The sequence below is a fragment of the Prionailurus viverrinus genome, unplaced genomic scaffold (assembly GCF_022837055.1).
Source record: "Prionailurus viverrinus isolate Anna unplaced genomic scaffold, UM_Priviv_1.0 scaffold_40, whole genome shotgun sequence".
In the NCBI taxonomy this organism is placed as follows: domain Eukaryota; kingdom Metazoa; phylum Chordata; class Mammalia; order Carnivora; family Felidae; genus Prionailurus; species Prionailurus viverrinus.
In genome coordinates this window covers 157,434-183,336 of record NW_025927608.1, presented here as the reverse complement: position 1 = coordinate 183,336, position 25,903 = coordinate 157,434, and the positions used below count along the sequence as shown (strand labels likewise).

The 25,903-nt window shown below is 52.2% G+C and overlaps 1 protein-coding gene across 5 annotated transcripts in view; it reads right to left on the bottom strand.

Moving 5' to 3' along the window:
- PDE8A (phosphodiesterase 8A) overlaps nucleotides 1-25,903 on the bottom strand; it is a 156,284-nt gene that overhangs the window by 22,010 nt on the left and 108,371 nt on the right. For 4 of the 5 annotated variants that reach the window (XM_047846667.1, XM_047846666.1, XM_047846664.1 and 1 more), the window contains 10 exons: nucleotides 22,440-22,528; nucleotides 20,766-20,817; nucleotides 20,623-20,665; nucleotides 13,223-13,300; nucleotides 7,040-7,110; nucleotides 6,609-6,773; nucleotides 5,011-5,059; nucleotides 4,460-4,595; nucleotides 2,813-3,011; nucleotides 26-243 (listed from right to left, as the gene is read on the bottom strand). In XM_047846667.1, coding sequence (XP_047702623.1) covers nucleotides 26-243; nucleotides 2,813-3,011; nucleotides 4,460-4,595; nucleotides 5,011-5,059; nucleotides 6,609-6,773; nucleotides 7,040-7,110; nucleotides 13,223-13,300; nucleotides 20,623-20,665; nucleotides 20,766-20,817; nucleotides 22,440-22,528 — 1,100 coding nt within the window. The remainder of the gene's footprint in view (nucleotides 1-25; nucleotides 244-2,812; nucleotides 3,012-4,459; nucleotides 4,596-5,010; nucleotides 5,060-6,608; nucleotides 6,774-7,039; nucleotides 7,111-13,222; nucleotides 13,301-20,622; nucleotides 20,666-20,765; nucleotides 20,818-22,439; nucleotides 22,529-25,903) is intronic. The other variant, XM_047846665.1, reaches the window with a different exon arrangement.

Here is a 25,903-nt window from a genome sequence, read left to right as displayed (position 1 = left end):
ACGCTCCCTGACCCGGTGCTCTCACCTCTCCATGTTTTTGAAGATATTGCATGTGTCATCGCGGGTGGTCAGCTGGAAGGCCAGGGCCGCGTGGTGGCTCTCCAGCACGGCAGTGTCGTTGTACAGGATGGCCAGCTCGCTGCCGGCATTGCACAGGAAGGAGTTGGTCCTCCCGGGGTGGTCCACGTCGTGGATGGTGGCTGCAATGAGGGCGGCGACCTCGTCGACCGGATCTAACGTTTGCTGCAAACAAGAGGTCTTTTCAAAACGGGGCACGGCGCAGAGAGCAGGGAGGCCTTGCGTAGAGTCTGCTTTCCGCCCCACTACTTTCAAGTAAAAAGGTGCCAGGTTTCCGAGAAAAGCGTGTTGTCGGCCACATCCTGTTTTCCTAGCTCTACTCAGAAACCGTCTCACGTCCGTACTTGTTCCTTAGGGCACACGATCTGATTCTGGGTCTCGCACAAGCTCAGGACTTACCAAAATACGAGGTGTCCTCGACCCAGGAGTCACCTCCTCAGCCAGTCTGTCTCTCGACCCATCACAAAAAATGTCTGAGACACTGACTTGAACCAACAGCAACCAGCATTACTACCTGAGAGAAACAGCTTCCGATGTGCATCACTCACATTAAGGGGCCGGTCTAGCGCGTCCCCCCCCGCCCCCGCTTTTGGTGCGATCTCTGTCGGGCTGATGTCAGGATTGGGTGAGTTTGGTACAATAATCTGGAGGTTTCCCCTCATTTTCAAGTCTCTGAAAAGGCTGACGCAACACAGAAAAAGTCCTCGAAGGGACAAAGACCTCACGTGACTGTCTTGAGTCGGGAGCCCGATTTGGAAGAATTCGATCGGTAAATTCAGTACTTCTTCCGTGGTGCTGACCTCCTGGCTTCCTACTTCTAGGATCTGATTTAAAACCTTTCATCTTTAAGGTTTCAAGTTAGCGTGGAAGTGTCTGGCACTTTCTGCATTTCTCGATTTGTTTGGCTAGAATTTAATTTTCTTGGTTGTTTCAAAAAACCATTGTGGATTGTCATCTGGCCCTTCTCATTCTGTAGGCCTTAACGGATTTAAAGTATTTTCTCATCTGTAGTGGCTGACATTTTTAAATCTAACCTTTAGTTATTAAATTGTTTTGTTCTGCAAAGGTTAGAAAATATATGAAATTCTGACGTTTATTAAGACATCCACTACGTCCTGGTAGCAGCTCATTTTTGGAAATATTCTAGAGACACTTGAAAGGAAGGTGCACGTCTAACCAGTCTTGAAAATTTATTTCAGTTGAAATTCAATACTTCTAACTTTAAATGGGTGAATTATCTATGGATTATATCTCAATCAATGCTATTTATAATGAGCTGAGCTTTCTAAATGTGTATTTGCATGTTATCTATAGAGTAGTTTGAAGGCAGTAAATCAAAGCAAAAATTAGGCTATCTTTATACACCGAACCACACACAGACACCCCTCTCCGCCACCCTGGCCTTTGTTTTCATACTTTTATATAAAACGGTCCTCTCTCTGAACTCTTAATTCTGCCTATAGTCTTGGTCTGATGTCGCTGTCCTCTCTCACACGAGTCCCCTGTCATGGAGAACAACATGGGACCGGCAGGCGGCTGCCCTCGCTCTGCCCGCCCGCCTGCCATGCCCCGGGCCCCACGCGGCCATCCCCGGGTACCAGGACACCTGAACAGGAGGCTATACCGTATCACCCCTCAAATAGCCCAATTCTTAGAGCAGAAGGATCAAACCACTTTTTTTTTTTTTTCTAGGTTCTGCTAAAAGTGAAATAAATGGCAAGGCCACGGGAAGTCCCTGGACCCTCTGGGCCGTGCTATTACGGACACTGAAGGAAAGAACACAAAATGTGATGAATCAGCTCATGTCTAGTTGCTGCTTAGACAGTCTCCCTAATATAGTGATTTCCAACATGAAAAGCTTTCTCAGGAAGCTTGGTTTGGGAGTGGCCGGTGAGTCACGTTCCTCGAGTGGAACCTTCCCCCCCCTCCCTGCTCTCTGGGCTACAGTCTTCTCACCCCCCTCCCCCCTGCTGCCTCGAAGCTAGAGCTAAATAAAGCCGCTGGCCGGGGCCCAGGCAGACTGAGCCAGCTGTGACTGGCCACCGGCAGGTGCCAGTGGCCACTGCGGAGACTCAGCTGAGCAGGACGGGCCCTGGGGATACGAAAGGAACTTGCTGGCCACATGGAGTGGACGGACCGGTAAGATCAGGAATGTGCCCAAGAGGAGCGGGCACATGGAAGAGGGCATCTAAGTCAGTACTGGGGATGGAGGGCGGTCTAGGCAAGACTTCCTGGAGGAACAAAGGCTGGTGTGGATCCCTGAAGGAGAGGTGGGGGACACGCGGGACCAACAAAGGGAACAGCATGTTGAGGGCAGGAGCCTCAGAAAGTACGGTGGTTCAGCGTGTCTCACACGTGGCCTGTGTGTCAGGAAGCTGTGAACATCATACTATGGGGTTTTACAGTTCAAATCCTGTGGCGGGTGGGAGGCCGGGAACAACAGGGTCAGATGTGCTGTCTGGGAAAGCCCGCGCTGGTAGCGGTGCGAGGGAGCCACGGGAGGCAGGGGCTCGGGAGCTCTCGCCGGCCGCCGCGTAGACAAGAAAGGATGGGCCCTCCCTAGGAGGGCAGCAGGGTATTATGAGGCGTCCTGAATGAACATATCGAATCCACAGAGCTTCCCGGCCGGGCGGCGTGCAGGCGAGGACCGCTCCAGCAGTCACCCTGCACGGCAACTTGGCCGAGGCGGCGCACCGTCCCGTGGCCCTGCCCGCTGAGCACAAACACAGCTCACCTTTATCCTCTCTTTGCAGAGGAAATAGGCAGTGGCATGAAGCACGTCGGCAGAGTGTGTGGAATTGTGGTAGGGGTTACAAGAATGGTAATTGGCTTCAATAATCTGCAGCCACGATCTCAGCGTCGCCTCAGAGCAGTTCAAGAATTCACAGATTCCAAAGCGCGCAAACATTTTGAGACCAAGATAGATCAGAGGCCTACAGAGAAAAACGTCCACAGCGTTAAAACAAAGAAACAGGCAAAGCGTGTGGAGCCCCAAAGAGGCTCAGACCCGACCGGCCGACCCGAGCCCGGCTTCGGCGAGCGTGAGGGGCAGGGAGGCTGCCCGAGCAGCGTCCGTGTCCCTGGGGCCCCGGCGGCTGACGCCAACCTTGGCTGGAGCTCTGGGCCAGGGCCCCCCACTGGCTGGGGCTTTGCCGGGCCTGCCCTTCTGCCTTCGGTGACTCCTACTTGCACCAGTAGATTCCTCAAAATCCACGTGATGCCAGGCTTGAACCCTGTCCTCGCCTTTGGACTTGCTAGACCTGTGTTATTGGCCAGAGGTCCTGTCTAGAGGCAAAGAACACTTCTTGAAGGCTGCCCGTGGCCCAGATACTGTCACTTGTCACGTAACGGCCTCAACAATCTGAAAGTGGGTGCCGTAGCAGGAGGCGGTTTCTCCTGAGAAGGTGACCAACTGGCCACCGATTCAGGTCCTTCCTTGAGAAGTTACCTCAATCCAGCATCTGGCCTCGGGCTTGGAAGGGCAAGAAATGGCTCTGCTGAGGTGGCATCTGGAGGTCACCACTCTCCCAGGGCTTGAACCGGCCCACCTTGGCCTGATTCACATGAATGCAGCGTCACTAGCACGTAAGCCAGGTGCTCAAAGATTCGTTTGCTAGAGTATTCTTTCTATGGCCCCTGCCCATGTGGGGTGCATGGGAAGAGAATGTAGCGGAAGGCTGACTCCTGGTGGGCATGATCGGAGGGTAGAGGCCGTGTGAGGACAGTTCACCCAGACTGGAGGGGACCTGAGGAGTTAGCCATCCCACGGGCCCACAGAATACACGCAGGTCCCTCCGGCCTCACCCCCACAAAGCGCAGCCTTGGCCGGAAATGCAGACGGCCCTTCCCAGGGTGCCCCGTCAGCCACAGTGCTCTAGCCAACTCTGTGCTTCCCTCAAGGGCCGAAACTCAAGGTAAAATCCCAGCGCTGTCCCCACTCTGTGTGAGCGTGCCCAGATCAGGACGACTAGAGTTTGGGGGGTCCCCATGCCTGACACCAACACGGCGACCATGATGTGGGGACAATTCTTGGAGAATGTGTGTTTCTAATTCTTAGTTCTAGGTTCTGAGTGGGGCTCTCGCTGCTCCCTCAACGTACCACCACCTACAGAAGGCACGTCCGTATTTTCCAGGAAAAACCCCTGCCACTCAGAGACGTTACGTCCCTTGTTCAACTTCACATGGGCCACGAGTGGGCGGTCTCTGCGGGAGTTGTGACGAGTCGGCCCTCCCTGACCCCTCTGGGGCCCTGGTCCTCCCCTGGAGCCCCCCCTCCCTGACCAGGACCTGCCTCTGGCAGAACCCCCGCTCCTTGGAGGGCTTTGTCCGCAGATGCCCTCGGGACCGGGCTGTCTGCCTGTGGGGCTCCCCGTGGACGCACCTTTTATGTGTGGCGGCCTCCAGTTCAAAAATATCAAAGTCCCAGTACTCTTCATTTTCCATAGCCCGAGCTATCCGGGGAGGGATGTCGTGAAGGGAGATGGGGGTGACAACACTGCCGGGCACCTGCTGCAGGCCTGCAAAGCGATGTGATTTGGGGAACAAGATTAGCAGGCTTTTCCATGTTAACTGCTCCGTAGGGGGGACAGTGCTGCTTCCAGGGACAGCTGCTGTGTGTTGGATGTTTTATGACCGACCATGAAACGTCTTACTGCTGAGAAAGGTCAACGGAGCAGTGCCTGAGTGGCTCAGTCGGTTAAACCTCCGACTCTTGGTTTCGGCTCGGGTCACGATCTCACAGTTTGTGAGATCGAGCCCACATCGGGCTCTGTGCTGACAGCTCGGAGCCTGCTTGGGATTCTCTTTCCCTGCCCCTCCCCCTGCTTGCACGTGCTCTCTCAAAATAAATTAACAAAAAAAAATTTATTTTCATCATTTAAGTGCTACTACAATATTAACAGTGATCCAGAAGATTAAAAAGTTAAAACTTACTTTTTGTTGAAAGAACATATTCATTCCCGGATAGTCTTCGCAAACCATCCTGATAAAAATCAAGGAGACAAGAAAAAGATAAGTCACAACTATTCTTTACTTCTTTTTTTAAAATTTTTAAAAAATAATTTTATTTATTTTTGAGAGAGACTGAGTACGAGCAGGGGAGGAGCAGAGAGAGAGAGAGGGAGACACGGAATCCGAAGCAGGCTCCAGGCTCTGAGGGTCAGCACAGAGCCCGACGTGGGGCTCGAACCCACGAGCCAGGAGATCATGACCTGAGCCGAAGTCAGATGCTTAACTGACTGAGCCACCCAGGTGCCCCAACTATTCTTTATTTCTTGAAAACACTGGGAGGGACAGTCGGTCCCAGAGGACAGCTGAGGGCAGCCTCCCCAGCAATGCACCCAAGGCTCCGGCGCCCCTGGGGTCAACCGCTGAACGCGGTCACCTAACACAGAGCAGGAGGCCTGATGCTGGGAAAACTGGCTGAACTCAGGGGAGGCGGGGAGGTGATCTTGCACCAGGCCCCAGAGCCCAGCATTCCTGTGGGCCCTCAGCACTGGTTCGGTTTCTCAGGGACAGCTGGCCTCTGCCCTCAAGACTTCCCCACCATTTTCTTGCCACCCTCCTCACTGCCAATGGACACCAGGATTCCTTCAGAACACTGGATTGTTCCGGGCCCTCTCTGCACCCTCACTCCACCCGGCTGCCTCTTGCGCTGAGAGCCCTCCCACCTTCCCTCGCTTCCCCCCTCACCCTGGGACACTATCCCACCCCCGTGGTTTCCACCTCCCGCCTACGGGTGCTAGAGCCTGTGCCTCAGACAGGCAAGGCCAGGGTTAGACACTACTGTCACTGGGAACCACTCTAGATTACTGCCTTCACATTACTGCCTAAAACCTTGTTTTTCCGAAATCCAGAGAACTTCAGAAAGCAGGCGTTGGCAGGGGAATTGCTGTTGTTTTTATGTTTGGTGGTGGTGAGGTGGTGAATTTTACTTCTGACCGAGACAAAAGGTGACAGACAGAGATGGAATGATGTTTTCCAGAGAGCTTTTCTTCCCTTGCGAGACCTCTCTGCTAGAGGGGCTAGAGAAGGTATCCAGGGCCGCCGGGGCCCACGGTGCAAAGCCATCACATCTGCGTAGGATGGTTGGGAAGGAAACCGAGCCCCGTGCCCCAGTGCCTCTTTGAACATATGGAGTCTTTCTGTTTTGTAATTGGTATGAAACACTTTACATGTATATTTTTTTCCTGCCCCAGTTTTCAAAATAGGTGAAACAATTAATTTTTATGTTTTATTTCCTATTTTCCTCATAGAACTCCTAAGCAAAAATGGAGAACCCAGCCCAGCAGACTCTCTAGAATATGCTCCTGCCTCTTCTGCTTCAAGCTGTGGTCTCCCTTGGTGGCCGGCAGTAGGTGGGGGACGGCTCTGGCCAGAGTGCCGTCGAGCCCGGGTGATGGTGGGGCTCAGGCCACGACTGCCCCCTACACGCACTGAGCTCCATGTGGCCTAGCCCATAAACACGTCATCTCTGGGAAGACAGACAAAAACAGCAGGCTCTAGCCAGCTGCCGGGGCAAATACACTTACAGACATTAAGCCTCCAACAAGGTCATTGGCATGAGGATCATCGTCCTTAGCACCGAACTGTGGCGAATACAATTCAGTGGTTCTCAGAATCTCCAGCACACGATCTAAGGCTTCTGTCACAGGCATGGGGCTGCTTTCCTGGGCGGCGTTGATAATGTTGATTACCTACAGCATGGAAAGAAGACGTGAGTTTCCTAACCTCACGGACGGTGAGAGAGCAATGCGGAGAGGCAGGCTGGCGTGGCGCTCGGCGCTAACTCAAGACCAACTACAACGTTCATGTCCCACGTCCTCTCTTTAGAGGAGGCAGCTCCATGCGACCACCGCAGCATTATTATCGGTGTGGGTCGCTTTCCTCTCTCTAGAAACAGTCAACCTGGAGAACAAGGACTCCTGTGCATGCCGCGTGGAGACAGCGCACGCTGCTTCACCTTGGTGATGGGCGCCTCGATCGTCATGGAATGTATCCGGGCCATGGAGGAGTGCCGTCTCTGGCTGCTGACTGTGGAGAGACCACGAGATGCAGAGCTCAGGGGATGTACAGCCCCAGGTACCTGCTGACAAGCCCCGGGCTCTGTGCTCTTCCTCGCTCCCCACCCCCCAAGTCCCCATGTGCTCAGCTGCGTGACGAAGCGATCGGATGAGAACTATGTGGTCACCTGGCTTCCACCCAGTCCCGATGAGCCTGGGGTTCTTCCAGAACCAGCTCTGCTCCCTTCAGTCCTAGGCACTAGGATGCACGTGCCCCCCCCCCCCCACCCCACCCCCAGCCTGAACTTCTGATGTCACAGGCCGGAGGAAAAACAGAGGAAACAATCTAGCAAGTCAAGGCCAAACAGCCTCTTTTGTGTTTATAACAATCAAGCTTTTAATATTCAGCTTGCCACGATCCAGGAGCAAAAATGTTCTGGAAGACAATGCCACACAGGCTCTTTGTTTCATATATGGCAGGAGCGATTAATACAATTCACCATTAATCAAAATACATGACTGTTTGGTTAAATTTCTCAAGGCACCTTTTGGCATTTTCCACTGTGATGCTTAGTCTAGACCAACTAGGTACATACCGTAAATGAGGCAGCAACTCTCAGGTTCTGTCTGAAGTTTGTGGATTTTTTGTTTCTACTGTCAAGATATGGTTCCTTTGGGGTAAAGGGAAGGCTGGGCAGTGTACAGACAGGAAAAAAATGGACACACAGAGTTCTGGGTGTCTCCCTTGAAAGTCCCACTGTCAGGCCAAACGCTGTTTACCAAAGACCTTCAGGGACGACAGACTGTTCCAAAGCGTGATAGGTGAGCCTCGTTTTAGCAAATTGAGGTCTAAGGAGAAACACTGCCAGATGAACCAACTCAGGGGCTCTTAAATGCTTTTCATTTGGGGGACCCACAACACTCTTTAAATCCAATGTTGGTGACCAGCGTATGGTTGCCAGCTTTCCATTCTACCCAATAAGGTCATTAAACCAAGAAGAATAACCACTGTTTTATCACTACATCATAACAGGACCTGTTCTCATTTAAAAATGTAATGAAAGGGGGGGGGGCGCCTGGGTGGCTCAGTCAGTTACACGTCCGACTTTAGCTCAGGTCATGATCTTGTGGTTTACAGATTCAAGCCCCACATCAGTCTCTGTGCTGACAGCTCAGAGCCTGCTTCAGATTCTTTGTCTCCCTCTCTCTCTGCTCACGCTCTGTCTCTTGCTCTCAAAAACATTAAAAAAAAAATGTAACAAAAGGGACATCTTCTTATAAAAATGAAAAAAAATAGCACAATGATAGCACAAAAACAGACACATAGACCAATGGAATAGAGACCCCAGAATTGGACCCACAAACATATGGCCAACTAATCTTGACAAAGCAGGAAAGAATACCCAATGGAAAAAAGATAGTCTCTTTAACAAATGGTGCTGGGAGAACTGGACAGCAACATGCAGAAGGATGAAACTAGACCACTTTCTTACACCATTCACAAAAATACACTCAAAATGGATAAAGGACCTGAATGTGAGACAGGAAACCATCGAAACCCGAGAGGAGAAAGCAGGAAAACACCTCTCTGGCCTTAGCCGCAGCAATTTCTTACTTGACACATCCCCAAAGGCAAGGGAATTAAAAGCAAAAATGAACTATTGGGACCTCATGAAGATAAAACGCTTCTGCACTGCCAAGGAAACAATCAACAAAACTAAAAGGCAACTGACGGAATGGGAAAAGATATTTGTAAATGACATATTGGACAAAGGGCTAGTATCCAAAATCTATAAAGAACTCACCAAACTCCACACCCGAAAAACAAATAATCCAGTGAAGAAATGGGCAGAACACATGAACAGACACTTCTCCAAAGAAGACATCCAGACGGCCAACAGGCACATGAAAAGATGCTCAATGTCACTCCTCATCAGGGAAATACAAATCAAAACCTCACTGAGATACCACCTCACGCCAGTCAGAGTGGCCAAAATGAACAAATCAGGAGACTATAGAGGCTGGAGAGGATGTGGAGAAATGGGAACCCTCTCGCACTTTTGGTGGGAATGCAAACTGGTGCAGCCACTCTGGAAAACAGTGTGGAGGTTCCTCAAAAAATTAAAAATAGATCTACCCTATGACCCAGGAATAGCACTGCTAGGAATTTACCCAAGGGATACAGGAGTGCTGATACATAGAGGCACTTGTACCCCAATGTTTCTAGCAGCACTTTCAACAATAGCCAAATTATGGAAAGAGCCTAAATGTCCATCAACTGACGAATGGATAAAGAAATTGTGGTTTATATACACAATGGAATACTATGTGGCAATGAGAAAGAATGAAATATGACCTTTTGTAGCAATGTGGATGGAATGGAGAGTGTGATGCTAAGTGAAATAAGTCAGACAGAGAGGGAAAGATACCGTATGTTTTCACTCTTATGTGGATCCTGAGAAACTTAACAGAAGACCATGGGGGAGGGGAAGGAAAAAAAAAAGTTAAGGAGGGAGCCAAACCATAAGAAACTCTTAAAGACTGAGAATAAACTGAGGGTTGACGGAGGGTGGGAGGGAGGGGAGGGTGGGTGAGGGGCATTGAGGAGGGCACCTGTTGGGATGAGCACTAGGTGTTGTATGGAAACCAATTTGACAATAAATTTCATATTAAAAAAAAATAGCACAATGAAAAAAGGCAAGAAGAAGAAATAAAGGTCACAAAGACTGTCCTGTGTGTGCTCAAACCCAAAGGAATCTACAAACACTACTCTTAGAGCCAATGAATAAGTTTATCAAGGTTACTGGGTACAAGGTCAGTACACAAAAGTCAATTTTATTTCTAGAAACTGGCAACAGACAATTAGAAATTGAAATAAACATCATTAGGAAAGCATCCAAAAACACCAATATGTAGGAATATACGTAAGGAAAGATGTGTAGGATTTATACACTGAAAACGCAGAACTGAGAGGAAGTAAAAACAACCTAGAGACACAGAGCATATCGTACCACCGAGCTTTCCCTTTTCCCTGAATTGATCTGTAGATTCAAGACATTCTTAGACAAGACCCCAGGAGGCCGTGTGTGTGTAAAGTAACAAGCTGATTCTAAATCTTATACGGAAATGCAAAGGACTTGGAACATCCAAGACAGCCTTGAAGAGGAACAACTTGAAACTAACTACCCGATATCAAGAACTGTAGAGGCTGTAGCACTCGATGGTGGTATTGGTGCAAGAACAGACTAAGAGAACAGTGAGACCCAAGAGTCCAGAAAATGACCGTATACTTACAGTCCCCTAATTTACAACAATAGCACTGCTGCAAAGATTTTTTTTTTTTTTTCTCAATATGGTGATGGGCCAACTGGGTTTCCATGTAGGGAGAAAATTCATCCTTGAGCCCTACCTTCACCAGTGAGACCAATTTGAAATGGATCACAGACCTAAGGTGAAAGATAAAACAAGAAAACTTCTACGAGAGAACGTAAGAGAATATCTTCATAACCTCGGGATAGGGAAAGATTTCCTGAACAGGATACAAAAAAGCACCAGCTGTGATAGAAAACACTGATAGAATGAGCTTTATTAAAATTAAGAACTTCTGTTCATTAAAGACCATTAAGAGAGTGAAAAGGCAAACCACAGACTAAAAAAATGTATTTGTGATGCCCATATCCAAAAGAGGACCCATATCTAAAATAAATAAAGAATTCCAGGGTGCCTGGGGGGCTGTCAGTCAAGTGTTCAACTCTTTTTTTTTTTTTTTAAATGTCTATTTTGAGAGTGAGAGGGAAGGAGAGAGAAGCCATGCAGGCTTCACATCATCAGCTCAGAGCCTGACATGACCCTCGATCCCATGAGCCGTAAGATCATGACCTGAGCCAAAATCAGGGGTCGGATGCTTAACTGACTGAGCCATCCAGGGGGGCCCAAGCATCCAACTCTTGATTTTGGTACAGGTCACGATCTCACGGTTGTGAGATCAAGTCCTGTGTTGGGCTCCATGCTGAGTGTGGGGCTGGCTTGGGATTCTGTCTCTCCCTCTCTCTGCCCCTTCCCCGCTCTCGCTCTTTCTCAAATAAGTGAACATGAAAAAATAAAATATATAAAGAATTCCTATAAGCCAACAAGAGAAACTCAATTATAAAAATTGGCAAAATATCTGAATAGCACTTCACAAAAGAGGATTTCCAAATGGTTAGTAAGCGTATGAAGGGGGTATTCAACCTCATTAGTCATCAGGAAAATTAAAATTAAAACCGTACCCACCAGAATTGCCGAAATTTAAAATGCTGAGCTAACCACTTCTGGAAGGCTGCAGAGCAACCAGAACACCCACACCTCAGCGATAGGGGGTGACCTGATACAGCTCACACCAGAGAGACCTCTGCAGCTGCCCAAAGGCCCAGCAATTCCACTTCTAGGCAGGACAGGAACACGTGCCCACCCCCAGAAAGACTTGGGTAAAAACATTCACGCAGCCGTCCTATTATTTTAAGTAGGCTCCATGCCCAGCACAGAGCCCAACGCATGACTCAATTTGGGGCTCGAACTCACAACCCTGAGATCAAGAGCCGGACGCTTAACCGACTGAGCCACCCAGGCGCCCCTGCAGCCTTATTCTTAACAGCCCCGAAGTGGAAAGATGAACACAGATGCCTCTGAATAAAAGAACGGATAAGGGTGGCACGTCCCTGCGACAGAGGACTGCCGAGCAATAAAGACAATGAAGTACGGACTCGCCTATCAACATGGATGGATCTCAAAAACCTAAAACAAGTGATAGAAGCCAGACTCAAGCAGCACGTGCTGTACGATCTCTGTGAAGCACAAGAGGCCCACTTAATTTACGGTCCCAGAATCAGTGGCGGCCTCTGTGCCATAAAAGGTGTGCGCGCGCGCGTTTTCTGTATCTGCTTTGGGGGGGCAGTTGCACGCGTGTTGAACTGCTGAAACTCACGGAACTGAACATTCGACATCTGAATTCCACTGCATGTAAATTATAACTAAGTTAAAAAAGAGTGGCAATGAAAAACCAGAAACGTTACAAGAAAAATGTTTAACTCTTAAAAATACAGAGAGGGACTGAGTCAGCCTAAGGACGGACAGAAGCAAGAGGGGAGGAGCGGAGACTGCTGTGCGGGGTGGGGGGTGGGGGGTGTGACTTTGCCCCTGCCCGCTCTGCCCGAGGACTTGGGAGGACCACGGGGCTGCTGGAGTGGAGGCCGCAGCGAAGACGGTGGTGGCAGCTCCCGCCGCCCCTGCAGGGCACCACGCACCCTCACCCCTCACGCAACCCTCTGGGGACAGCACACCTGCCCCCCCGGTCACGGTGAGGAAACGGAGGCACGCGGGTCTACCCACAAGGTTGCGCGGACAGTACACGAAGCTGGGACCCGAATCAAGGTGATTCTGAGGCCAAAGCCCGTTTCTCGCCCGTGTAGCAGGGCGGGGCCTGCGCAGTCTTTCCAGTGCGGGACACATTTGTCTTTTCGGAGCCTCGCAACCAACCTGAGGACACTGGATCTCTTGTCTAATCTGAGTTGCTATTGCCCTGGAAAGCTGTGGCTTTTTATCTAGTGACAATCAACTCCACACGCTTCCCTTTTCATCTCTGGGTCCAGGAAAGTACCCAGCCAGCAGTAACACGTGCCTCCACACTGTATTAACCATTTTCATTACATTTTAAAAACGACTAAATCATTCGGGCCACATAGCTATGTAATCTTAAAAAATTACATTCCAATTAAAACGTACTATTTGCTTAATAAGGGTCTTTTGCATCCCCAAATGCAGCTCACCTCTCCACCAAAGGGAAGTTTCCATGGCAACCCACGACGGACTATGTTAAGAATTTCTAGATGCACTGTGCACCACCCATACAGTAACGGAGATCAACAGACATCTTCCACTGTTCACAGTTTAGAAAATCAACGATAGAATAGATAGTAAAATGTATCCACGAAAAGGCTGAGAACGGAGCCCACCGGCAGGAGTCAGGGGAGGGGACACGGACTCGGGCTGTAGAGCGTCCCCTCCCCTGTCCCGCACTGCAGGTGGACAGGGACCCGGAGAGGAGACTGGGGACCGAGTGTCAGGAGTTCACCTGCTCTGCCCCTTCCCCTCGTCTTTGCACCTACCTTCACTTGCTCGAGAGGCAACAGCTCTGACATCGAGCGAGCTTTTCCTTCTGTCTTTGTGTTTGCCTGACTGATTATCTGTGGAGACAATTAAACTATAAATCACCTCTTCAAAGGGATTTTGACAACAGATTAGGAAAGTTACCAATTTAAAATTTTTCAACAACAAAATGTGGGAATTAGAACACCATTTAAGAAGCCCCCCACATCAACAGAATGCCCAGAGATGAAGGCTTTGACCAATGAGGTTTTGGGGGGGGGGGGTGACTTCCTCAAAATGTCCCATCTGGTTATAGTCATAAGCAACTGCCCTACAGCTTCCAGATTATGTAGTTACAGAGTCCTGGGACATGAAGCCAAAACTAGAAGAAATGAACCCAGGGAAAGTCTTCCTATCATACTGCTGCATATATAATTGAGTAAAACGGTAAAAAAAATTTTGATTCCTGCCCATCCATGCCTCAAAGGGAATTTTTTTGTTTTTTAAACAAAACATGCTCTAAAATGTCCCAGGAAAGAATGTACCTCTCTTCAAGGGTAGCACAGGGAGCGCTGATGGGTTTGGGGTCTATTTCAGATGACAGTTCATCGACCTTCCCGACCCCACGGCTCTCCCGGGCTGTCTCTGCCTCCTCTCTCCCTCGACCTCCCACGCCAATCAATGACAAGGCACAGGTGACCTTCCTTCCTGTCCCCTCCTCTGTGCAGGTGCTACACGTGGTGCTGAGCCTCTCTGGCCTGTCCCCATTTCACAGACGAGGAAACCGGCAGCCGCCCTGCTGTGCGGGAACATGGAGCTGGCGCTCGGGCCCCCCGACCTGCACGCCGCGCCTTCTCGGCCTTCGCTTGGCCCCCTCACCTGGAGTCCTGCTCAGCCGCAGGATCTGCGTGCAGGCCCCAGGCACCCCTCCCCACCATCAGGAAGCCCCTTCACTTGTTCTTTGCTTCGTTCTCTTCCACGCAGGCACCGGCAGCAAACTTGTCAAGTCACGGATGACCTCCTTGTTTCTACACCTGAAGGACACGGTTCAATTCCTACCTGGCTTGACTGCGGTCCCAGACACAGCTAACCACTCTTTCTGGAAACTCACACTTTGCACGCGTTCACCTCCTCCTGGTTCTCCTTCTGTCTCCTACTCTTCCTTCCCAATCTCCCTCTTCCTCGGCAACGCCCCCCCCGCCCCCCCCCCGTCATGGCTCCCTTCCTCGATCCCAAGGCTGTCCTTAGCCCTGCTCATCTCAGACCACACGTCTCCTCGGGAGATCTCATTTCTTCCTACAGCGGAAACTAACTCCTGTGCTGCTGCCCTATCCCAGGCCTCTCCTGAGAGCCAGACTTCCATCTCAGCTGGCCACTGGCCACCTCTAGCTGGACACCCCTCAGGAACTTCCAGTCAACTCATGGTCTCCCCCATATCCACTGAAGTTTGAAACAAGTCCTACGTGACTTCTCCGTACCTCTCCCTCAACTGGTCAGCTAAATCTACAGATCATATCTCCTAAATTCCTCTTCAATCTACCCCTGCTCTGTCCCTGTCCTAGCTAGACATGTGCCATCCTCCTCTGGATTATGACAGAATGACAGCCTCCCACACTGGTCCCACAGTCCCCAACCTTGTCCCCTTCATCCCATTCTCCGTAGGCAGCCAGGTGATCCTCCTAAAACAGATCACTCTCCCAATTACGACAATTCAATGGTTCATCACTATTTTTAGGACACGATTTAAACTCCCCGGTGTGGCACCCAGAGTCTGGGATAGCTGGATCTCCTCCTTCCAGCCACGACCACCTATTTGTGACGTGCTAGTTCACCTCACAACCTTCTACGCCTTGGCATGGACTGCTCACCTCCACTTGGGAACCTACCCCTCCCATGCTGCCTCCTTCACCTGGTTAACTCTCGATACTCTCCGAACATGCGGTTCAGGTACCATAACCTCGGTGAATGTTCTTCTAATGCCTCCTCGCACCCCCAACATCGCCAGTAACCACCTACTTTACCGTCTACCTTCCTCACCGGCTCTGGAGGACACGAGCGCAGGAACAGCCTTCCTGTCTTTTTCTTGGGGGACCAGCACTGCCCAGCCATTAACAGACCCTCAGCAGACACCTGCAAATCCCTGAGCGTGGGCGAAAGTACCGCCTCACACAACGCTCTGCTTCCACGGCTCCCTTGCTTGAAACCCTGCAGCACCACGGGGAGCAAGTAACTGGCTGGCAGCCAAGGACAGGCCACTTGCCACAGTCTGCCTCTCGCCTCACCTGCCGTGACCCCACGTGGCTGTCAGCACGCCTGCCCCTCCCGCTTCCCACACGACACTGTATCCTCTCTGGATGCTCACTCCCTCAAGTCGGATCGCCCTCCCCCCTGCCCCCCGCCCGCCACACACAGACCCGGTATGACGGCTGTGAACTTACAAGGTCACTCCTGCATTCTTCTCCCCTGGAGCCACTCAACAGACACTCTCTGGGCGCCTCCCGTGTACTGGGCCCTACGCCAGGCATTAGGGATATGAAGACGGATAAGGCAGGTCTCCTCCGGGAGACAGGCAGGCAGACAGCAGATGAGTTAAGTTTAGCAGATGCAGCCAAGAAGAGGAGGGGGCCATCTCCAGGAGGAGGAAGCCGCTTGCCTACAGACCAGAGTGTAGCTGTCCCGAAGCAAAATGCAGCGCGTGTAACCAAGGACTGGGTCGGGGCAAAAGTGGCAGAGGCGCAGGCTTCCGTTTGTACTGAACGTTTTGAAGTCACTTTATCGCCGTGTAAATACTGGATCTTCCTGGCTCCCATTCGAGACCCATCTCCAACAGCCTGCACCTGCTGGGATGCCGCTCCCGCTGGTCGGCTCTCAGAAGCAGACTCGGGGATTGTCGGAGGGTGAATGCGGGGTTCGGGTCTCAGGCAGACTGCAAGCCCTAAGGAGCACGAGCCAGGCCCTCACCCCGCGGAGCCCTCACCACAAACAGGAGAGCTCCGAGGCACCCGGCCTGGTAACGGACGGCAGGCTGCACAGGCCTCGACCGCCCGGGGCTCGCATCCTGCACCACCTGTGACCTCCGCTCTGTGCTCTCGGTGTCCCGTTCCATAAAGTGTGATCCTCCCACACAGCCCCATAGTTTTAGTAGAGAAAAACGAGCAGCATTTCCTTGCCTTGCTGTGTAAATCCAGGGAACCCTGGAGAAGCAGTGAGAGCGGGAACTGTTTGGCACCTACAAATGTGCCTACACTGCCACATTAATGCTGTGCTGTCAGCATGAGCTCCATTAAAAAAAAAATTTAACGTTTATTTATCTTTGAGAGAGAGAGAGACAGAGACAGAGACTGAGAGTGGGTGGGGGAAGGGCAGAGAGAGAGGGAGACACAGAATCCGAAGCGGGCTCCAGGCTCCAAGCTGTCAGCACAGAGCCCGACGCGGGGCTCGAACTCACGAACGCGAGGTCGTGGCCTGAGCCGAAGTCGGACGCTCGACTGACTGAGCCCCCCCACCGGCGCCCTGTAAGCTCCATTTTGGTTACAGGGAAGCTGAGAACTGGGTGTCTTGCACGACTTGCTTACAGGTCACTGCTGGGAGCGCGGCAGACTTTCAGAGAACTTTCTCGGCATTCTCAACAGTTCGAGCATTTGTGGACTGCCTGCTCTGCCCCGGGACCACCGACCTCCCAAGAGCCTGGTCAACGAGCTGCTTGTCAGCCCTCCTCCTCCGTGGTGTCGCTACCTCCTCCAACTGAGAAAGCCGGCTTCCTGCAGACCCAGACTAGCACTCCAGGGCCTCGCAGGGTCTGCGAGGCCCGTACCGGTGGCCCCAACCCCACAGCTCAGGAGAATACCTGTAAAATACGCTGCCCGACCTGGAACATGGCCCATTCCTGGTGAGGCCTTTCCCGCCCATCTTGTCCTGTGAGCTACCCAGCCCCCCACCAGGGAACAGAGTGCAGGCCTCTCATAAGCAAAGACACACGCCGCCCGGCACACGATGGCTGAATTCTGGTTGCACGAAGGACTTCCACATCCTGCTTCCCTACACGTGCCCCCCACGTCTGCTGGTGTTGGGCCCCCACCCTCAGCGCCTCTCCTTCCCACCTCACCTCCTCTCGTCAGGGGCGCTGCCCAGGCCCACGACTCTGGCCTCTCCGTACGCCCCCAGACATCTCCACTGGACGATTCTAGGCACCCTAGATGGACCAAGTTCACATCTAAACTTGCTGTCCTCGCCCCGCACAAACCCGCTCTTTCTCCCGCACTTACTGTTTTCATCTGTGCCATCCAGTGGCCAAGCTAGAAATCTTGGTGACATTCTCAAGTGTCTTCCCTTCATCCCTCACATGGTGCTGCTCCCCAGTCCTACTGATTATACCAAGTGACTCTTTGCCTGGAGTCTTTTCTCCGGACCATCACCGTGACTGTCTTTCCCGGAAGGGGTCCCTTTTCATTTACTTCTTTAAGGGGAGACTCCTGCCCCCTCTGCTTGCAGGAGGAAATCCAAGCAGGCCTGACCCGGCATCATCTGTCTCGTCGGCTTTATGCATACTGCTCATCCCGGCAGGAATGTTCTTCCTGTCCTGGGGCTGACCCCGCCCTCTAAGTGACGCCCGTTCTCCCCCACTGTGGCACTACAGAGTAGAGTCTGTTCAAATTACTGCTTCCTTCCCCCCTCCAGTGAACTCCATGTTCATTTCTGTGCCGAAAGCTGGCTCAGAGCTGACTCCAGACCGACTCAAGGTTTACAAACTGGACAGATGACACATGTGGTGTCTTCGGTGACACACGGTATCATGTGCTTCCAGCCGGGTATGAAAGACCACAGGTGCGGCAGTGAAGCACGGCTGTGAGGAAGCCACTGTGCCCATGGTGACGGCGACATCGTGCCAGGACGTCGGCAGAGCCTCGGTGTCCCCGGCACACTGCTCCTAGGGCACGCCTTCGACAGTGGGGACGGTCACCCAGCTTCCTGTTTGTCTCAGATTAATTCTTAAGCTTTTTTGTCCAATCTGTGAGCCACCCTATTTCCTTCCACTAAACTCCTTTTCTGCTTCAGAAATGACAGTGCCGTGTGTAACCGAGGGTCCTGGCTGGTCCGTGGCCCGTGACCGCTTCCCTCCCTTCCCGGGGCAAGACCGTGGTCGGTAGAGTCTTGTGGACATAAAAGTGGTGACGCTGCTGGGGGGCGGGAGGAGACCAGAGAGCCAGCTCCTCGGGGTGAGATGGGGAAGACTCCAAAGCGGGCACCAATCAGGTGCCGAGACAGAACGGCCCGGCACAAGAGCAGTCTGGGAGGCTCTGCCCTTGCCCGACACCTAGGACCAGGTCACTGAGTCCCCCTGCCAGTCCCCGCCCTGCTGCTTCCTGGCCGCCAACTCCGAGGTCGCATTTACCCCTTCCGAGCTTAGTGTCTCTCTCTGTAATAAAGGGGTGTTGGCGACAGCCAGGCCTACCTCACAGGGCTCTTCCGAAAGAAAAAAAAATATCCAAGTAACGGCACTCCGTGACCTTGCAGCATAACGGTCAATGTCCTGGGGGGCCTGCGTTCGCCGGCTCCATCCTGACCCCTCCAGCCCTGTAGTCCGGCTTCTGCTCCCACCACCCTCCTGACCCCGCACGTCTACAGGTCATAAGCGTGTTCTTGGATGTAAGAGCCGAGGTCTCTCTCCACCTCTGGCTCCGTACTCCCCTCCCTCACCTCTGCACGGTCAGCTCTGACTGTGATCCAACGCTTCCCTCTCCCCTCCCCTGGCCGCAGTAACACCCCCCACCCAGCTTCCTGTTCCTCCTCTGAGCCCGGTGCAGGTGGGTCTCCGGGAATCTTCTCCCCGGGTCCTTCCCTGCCATTTGTCCTCCGTAACCCTTACGACCCCTGGGCTCCGCCTCATCAGTTCCACACCTGGGTTACTTGTAAATGCTTCGCTGGCCAGCAAGGTTACATCTGTCCCAACCTCTTTGCAGAACACAGGAACAAGGGCTCCGGTACTCAACAGAAATCATCACGCTACTCCCCTGCTTAAAGTCCTCAGTCCCCACTACCTACAGACAAAAGTCCGAATCTCCTACCTGGTATCCAGGGACCCTTTGTGATCCCAACTGTCCTTCCACACTGACCAGTCAAAATTTAGTCCTGTTTTCCCTTGAACATGTTCTGACCCTTCCCTCCTCTACGACTGTCTATAGTTCTGGAACGCTCTTCCTTCCACACCCCTCTCCTTCTTCAATCCACGTCTCCCTGTCTGGAACTCTCCCCTCCTCCTCTGGGCCACCAAGGCACCGCTGGTCCTTTCCCTTCTCGTTGCCGTTCCCCTGGCCATCAGCTGGTCTCTCTTCCTCTCCAGGGAAAGCCCTGACCGCTCCTGGCGCGGCCGCAGAGTTGTCCGAGTCTGTGCTGGAGACCTCCAGAGCTGGCCAGCCGGATTCCAGGCCAGCTCTACCGCGTCCTACGTGGGTTACCCTTGGGCAAATCAGTTAGCCCTCCAGTTTCCCTATCTGTAAAAAGGGAACTTCATCCACAAAGTGTCTACCCCCTGGGTCACTGCAAGGGTTCAGTTACATACACTAATTCAAGCACTTAGCACAGGGCTGTGAGCACAGTACACACTCAGAAAAACACCTAGAATGAATGAGCGAATGAATGAATGAATGAATGTTTGTATGTATGTTCTGGGTATGTCTGTCTGTCTGTCTGTCCTAGCACTGCAGGAAGCACCTCAGCAACAGCTGGCGGGACGGAAGACAGAGTCTTCTCCCTGGAGGCTCCTACGGACTGGCTGGGCAACCACCCGGCACGGCAGGCTGCGGTCCAGCACGCAGCTGGGCTTGCTGGAGAGCCTGTGGCTTCACCCAGGGTGGCCAGAGTAGACAGTGGGCGTGGTGAGGCCAGGGCACACGCTGAGAGGAAACAGGCAATTCCAGGCCAGGGGGAAAGTCTGCGCCAACAGATGTGGGCCTGAGCGGGGGGGGGTCCGAGGCATGACAGGGGACAGATACGGGGTGAGCCAAGTCTGACGGGGTCCAGCGACCTCCCTACAGGCTGGAGGGGACTACTGTCCGATGAAGACATCCCCGCTCAGTGCTGCAGCCTGACACCCAACACGGTTGCCTCCTAGAGCACGGATGAGGCCAAGAAAGCACAGTTCACTCAACGCCTCTTCACGTAAGTTCGTGCACCGGAGGTGACCAGTTCTCTCCCCGCAACACATCTTCACGGAAGTTCACGCGTTGGACGCGGGTTCTCTCCCCACCCCACGACACCCGTCAGAACTCCCACGGGTCCCTGCCTGGGGAGCCAGGGAGAGAAACACCGCCACGGCGCTAGGAAAGCAGTCCCTCCTGCGCACGAGGCGCCAGAGTAAGGGTCTGTTTCTCTTTTTTTCAAAAGCTTGACAGCCCCGAAGAATGAACGCGGAGCAGCATACCTGTGTGAGGGTCAGACTGAACACTTTCAGTTCTTTTCTCGGCCTAGAAATGAACGTAAAAACCGTTAGTTCTGATGGTCTACCGATAGGAGCAGGAAGTCTTGCGGGGTACACCTGGGGGCCCCAGGGCTCCCCTTACGTACCTTATTGTTGCCATTGCACACTCTGATAATGGACACATAGTGTCTAATTTTTCTGCAAGTAGAAAACAAGGCATTATTTCTCTCCTGGCTCTCTGTTCTGATGGATATGTAGCTAATTTTCATCATGAAAGAGCCTCTCTCTTTCACAATACACAAAATGCCTGGAGCAGAGCACGTCTATTGTTTGTGGCCAAGGCCACCAAGAAGCACCCCAGAGTCTACACACATCCTCTGGTGTCTCTGTAGACAAGAAGTTGACTCTCTAGTAAAAACAACACAGCTCTTCCAAATCATCACAACACAGAATAAAAACACCCCTGTTTTAAAAAATGGACTGGTAACCAACGGAAAGCCTTGAATTCCTTAGCATGTTTTCATTTTCACAGCCCTTTGTATTAATGATCTTTCCCAGGTTCTAACAAACAGTGTGCTCACAGTCACTCAGGGCAGCGCCACAGGCCACGCTGAGGGCCAAGGCCACATGTAGCTGGGGGGGGCGGGGCGGGGACGGGTACTAAGACAAAGCACCCAGGGCTCATCCCGGAAGTCGCAAACTTGACTCCTCACTTATTTACTGGGCCTTCCATTTTTCCCTGGATAATTAAATCCCTATATAATTATTGCAAAAACTTTGGAAAGGACATAAAAGGGCAAAGAATCGAACAGAGAGCCCACACAGACCCGCCTCCCTGAGGCCATCGCCAACCGGCAGCCAAGCCTGGTGACCAACCACGTGAGCCATGCGGTCACCGCGGTGGCCCCGCTCCGCCGAGCACCGGCGGCCAGACCCTGGGCCAGAAACCCCACCTCTCCAGCCTCAAGTTTCCTCATCTGTAAAATGGAGTGCCGACGCCACAGTGCGTGCTTAGGAGGCAATGAACTGACGTCTACCGAGCACTGGGAGCCTGCCCAGGGAGGGCCGGGCTCGAGGCACAGCAGCAGCTGCTGGGACCGCCACCTCCGCGTCTCTTCCTGCTCTTTTCTCTCCTTCTTCTATTTTCAGGATAGAAATCACGCACTGGGTCTGATTTTGCATTTTCATTTTTGCATTCATCTTAAGCATTTTCCCTGTTTAATTTTCTACGATCGTCATTTCTAATGGTTGCATATTTCATCGTGGGGTGTCCTGCAATTCACATTCATCATTTCCTGGTGTTCTTCCTATTTAAGATAAACTCTGAGACAAACCACAGGGCGTTTTCGGGCTCCTGCTAGACAACACTTTGCCATCTGCAGTCACATCTGTTTTACGTGAGAATTTCTAAAAAGGGCAGTGTTTTAAATTCTTTTATCTCATTTGATAGGCCTAGGCAGAAATAATACACAGGCTATCAACTGAGATAAAAACCTTCTAAATACAGGGAGTCCATCAGGTAGTGTCCCTCACACACAGCTTAATAAAGTGACATTCTGATTTAAATACGGGAGTCTCTTTTGTGTCCATGCAGCATAAGCAAGACTGTCTGGAACCTGGTGGCTCCAGGTCACAAGCGGGAGGGCCAGGCCATAGCCACAAGGGATGGCCTGGAAGAACGCATTCTTGGATGACATCTGACTTTGTTACAAGTCCTTCTTTTAAATTTCTGCATGCAGTTCCTAACTCAAGTATTCAGAGCAAATCCTGCAATAAAGCCAAGCAGAGCGTGCTGACCGAAGTATGCGGTCTCCACTCACCCTCCCTGTCCGATGACAGGTACTATCTTCACGTTCTGTTGTACGTTGTCTCCATTTTTCTTTTTGGCGTGGTAAATTCCTTGCCACTCCTAAAAATGGAACATAAGCATCATTACACCATGTGTTCAGAGCATAAACCCAAGAACATCTTCCACTCAGGTTCGGGTTCATTTACCATGGCTAAAGCAATTAGGATAAAGAATTACCCCAACCCCAAACAGGATTTTGGGTAACCTGGCCATTTTCCCCAAGTCCGTCTCCTCGGGGGCTGCTGACAAATGCCAGCCCCCCACAGTCTGAGTGGTGACAGGTCAGCGGCTGGCTGCCAGCAAGAGGCCCTGGGCCCACTAGTGAATCACTGAAGAGCGCCGGCTCGCTTCCCCACACGGGTCCCTCCTGTCCTAGCTCCTGCCTGTGCAGGGGAGGAGCGGTGCGGCCTCTGCCCCTGCATTCGGGAGGGGAGACCCTCAGGACTCGGGGGCGTTGTGTGAGGGCCACGGTCCCTCCGTGGAGGTCAGGGAGGGGAACAGCCAGGTCTGGGCTCAGGTATAACACATCAGTGAGACTTTAAAAGCCGGGGCCACAGTTACACCAGCCGTGCTCCAGTGAGCAGACAGAATATACAGGATCCTTTTAGAACAAAACTGCAGCCTGGGACAGGAGGTGCACACGTGCCGTGACCGCAGCGAGAGAACGGGGGCTATAGGTGGTTCCCTACCCCTGGGGTGGCAAGGACAAGCCTGAGGTAGAGCGGGGTTCTGTTCCCGCCCAAGAGGTTGGGAATCCCTCCAAGAGTCACCAAGGTCCTCAAGCTATAAATATCCTTAAAACCCACTGTGGGACACTGAACTTCTAGGGTGTTCCATAACCTTCCTGCCCTTCTAGATCCCCCGGGACCTGGGGCTGACCCAGGCGGGAAGCCTTGGTGGCCTAGCTCCAATCTCCTGTCCAGACCCTCACACAGGGTCAATTCTGGAATCTTCCATGCTTACGGCATGGCAACCTGCATGCAAATGCCAAAAGGAAAATCTCATTTTCAGGCTCCTCTGAGAAAGCGGACTGAGCAGAAACCAGGACATTCAGACAGAAGCGAAGGATGGTTACCGATGCTTCTCAACGTATTTCTAAAAACAGTGGGCGCCAAGGAAGGACTGACATAAAAGCCTGAGAGCCCAGCTCAGGGCTTACTTGGCCCAGAGCAGAAGGGAGCCGAGGCTCTTACTCACTACAGTTCTGAGGGGAGACTGGCCAGTGCCCAGAACAGGCAAGGACTAAACAGGGGTCCCTGGGCAGGAAGGTACAGTGCGTCCTCCTCACCCACAGCCCGCGTATCCCCCAAGGGGGCTTCAGCAGACAGGTCCGAGACTTACTTCTGAAGCTCACGATCAAGAGAAATATGGGAAACTGATTGTGGTGATGTTTATAAAACTGTGAACAGACCAAACACCACAGAATTGTAGACTTTAAGTGGGTGAATTGTGCGGTATGTGAATTCGCAATTATTCTCACTAGAGAATAATTCTCTCAATAGAGCTGTTATATAAGAGAGAGAGGGAGAAAAATGGGAGACCAATTCAATCCATCAGTCAATCAACACTTTAAAATACATCTGCAGGATTTTCTTTCCTGTCTGAAAAGACGTGGGCACCAAGCAAAGGTAGAAAAGAAGCCAATTCGGCCAGAGCTGAACGGTCCGGCCAAGGAACAGGCCAGTTTGGGCAGAGGTTCTGCTTGGAGGAGAACAGTTTCACGTGTAAGTTTTTCAGTTGCCAACAGAAACAAACAATAGTTACTCATCACAGATCGTATTTCTTATCAGAAACAATTATCTATCATAAATACATAAGTTTTAGTTCCCGAGAATACCAAAGCACGACCTGAGAATGCAGTTACGAAGATTCAATCCGGAAAAGCACAAGGTCCTGACACACGGCAACCAGTAAATGGCTGTTCCGGCCCAGGTGGTTTTGCACAGGCCTCTCTCTGCTGGCCGAGCCCCCCTCAGAACGGCACTGGGGCCCACACCTCGCTTCTGTTCGGGGGCAAGCTAAGCACCAAGCTGGCATCTCTGACCATCAGGACAGCCCCTTCTTGGTGCCTGGTGTCTAAGAATGAAATCTCTGTCATCCGCTGTCCTGTCCCCAGGGTCTGCACATGGTAAACAGTCCAGGGACACTGGAGCTTCTGTTCACTGAATGGAAAAGGCAGGCCGAGGTCAGACCGTAGAATGCTTGCAGCCAGGCCAAGGGATGTGACCTCTACACTGGCAGAGTGACGTGATCACACTAATCACTCGGGAGTGGGGAGTGCGCTGACTGGAGGTGGAGGTCACGGGTCGGGGAGACCTGACTGGGTTCAGCCACCACAACCCAGGGTTGGGGAGAAGGCCCTGCGTAAGGTCAGGCCCAGGCAGCGGACTCTCCAAGGCAGGGGTTTAACAGACGTCAGGGCTGAGTGATGGACTTGACGCCGGAGGGTAGGGAGGAGCCAAAAGCCTGCCAGGAATGGGCTTCCGGGCAAGTGTGAGGACGGCCAACAGGCAGAGGCAGCAGAGGCTGGAGGGGACGACAGGAAATCATCGCTGTCAGACAAGATGATGGCGGGACGTTGCACGAGGCCCTGGAGAAGAGGCTGGGGCTAAAAGCGGGAGGCGTGGGACATCCATCCGTGTGGAGTAGCAAAGGTGCCTCAGCAAACAAGAAGCTTTCTGAGGAGCACAGCATGGATGAAGGACCCTGGTAAACGCGGGAGGAAACGTGCACTGAGGGAGCCAGTGACGGAACAAAGCAGAGGACCTGGAGCTCCAAGTTCTGAAAAGCCAGTGGGGGCTCTGTGGCCACACGTCATTATTACAGGCAGACACCCGAGCAGCCAACATTTGCTCAGTGCCCACGAGACACAACTTCCGAGGGAAGAAAATTCAGTTTCTAAAGGAGAAGAACCCGGGTAAGGTTTAGGTATCTGAGAAGAGGAGACCGTAGGCTCTAGAGCCTGCGAGACGAGTCCTGGGGACGAGGAAAAGGGGGGAGTCGGGAAGGAGGTGCAGGGATGCAAGGAAGCCTGAGCACGGAAGCTGAAAATCAAGGTCACCTAATAGCAGCAGGTGCTGTCCCAAAGAGGGGCTGCTGGCTGAGAACAACAGGTGGAGGGAGTCTGCGGAGGGTAGTGTTTGCAATACTCCTCCTTTGACCATCATCACAATTTCTCCTCTATCCCTAAGGGGCACACCTGGAATATGACCCTTCAAAGCCCCCAGCGCTGTCACCTAACTACTTCTAAGTTCCCATTCTGGTTCCCAGGGCCTGTCTGAGCTCTCTCCACTGAACCCAGCACCACTGTTACCCAGGGCAGCTGACTCCTCAGCAAGCCCTTCTCCCTCCCTAGGGGACCCGATCAGAAAGGCCATGTTTTCTTTCACATCAAAAACCTTCCCGGCTAGGCGGCCTGTCCTGTCGCAGTGCTGG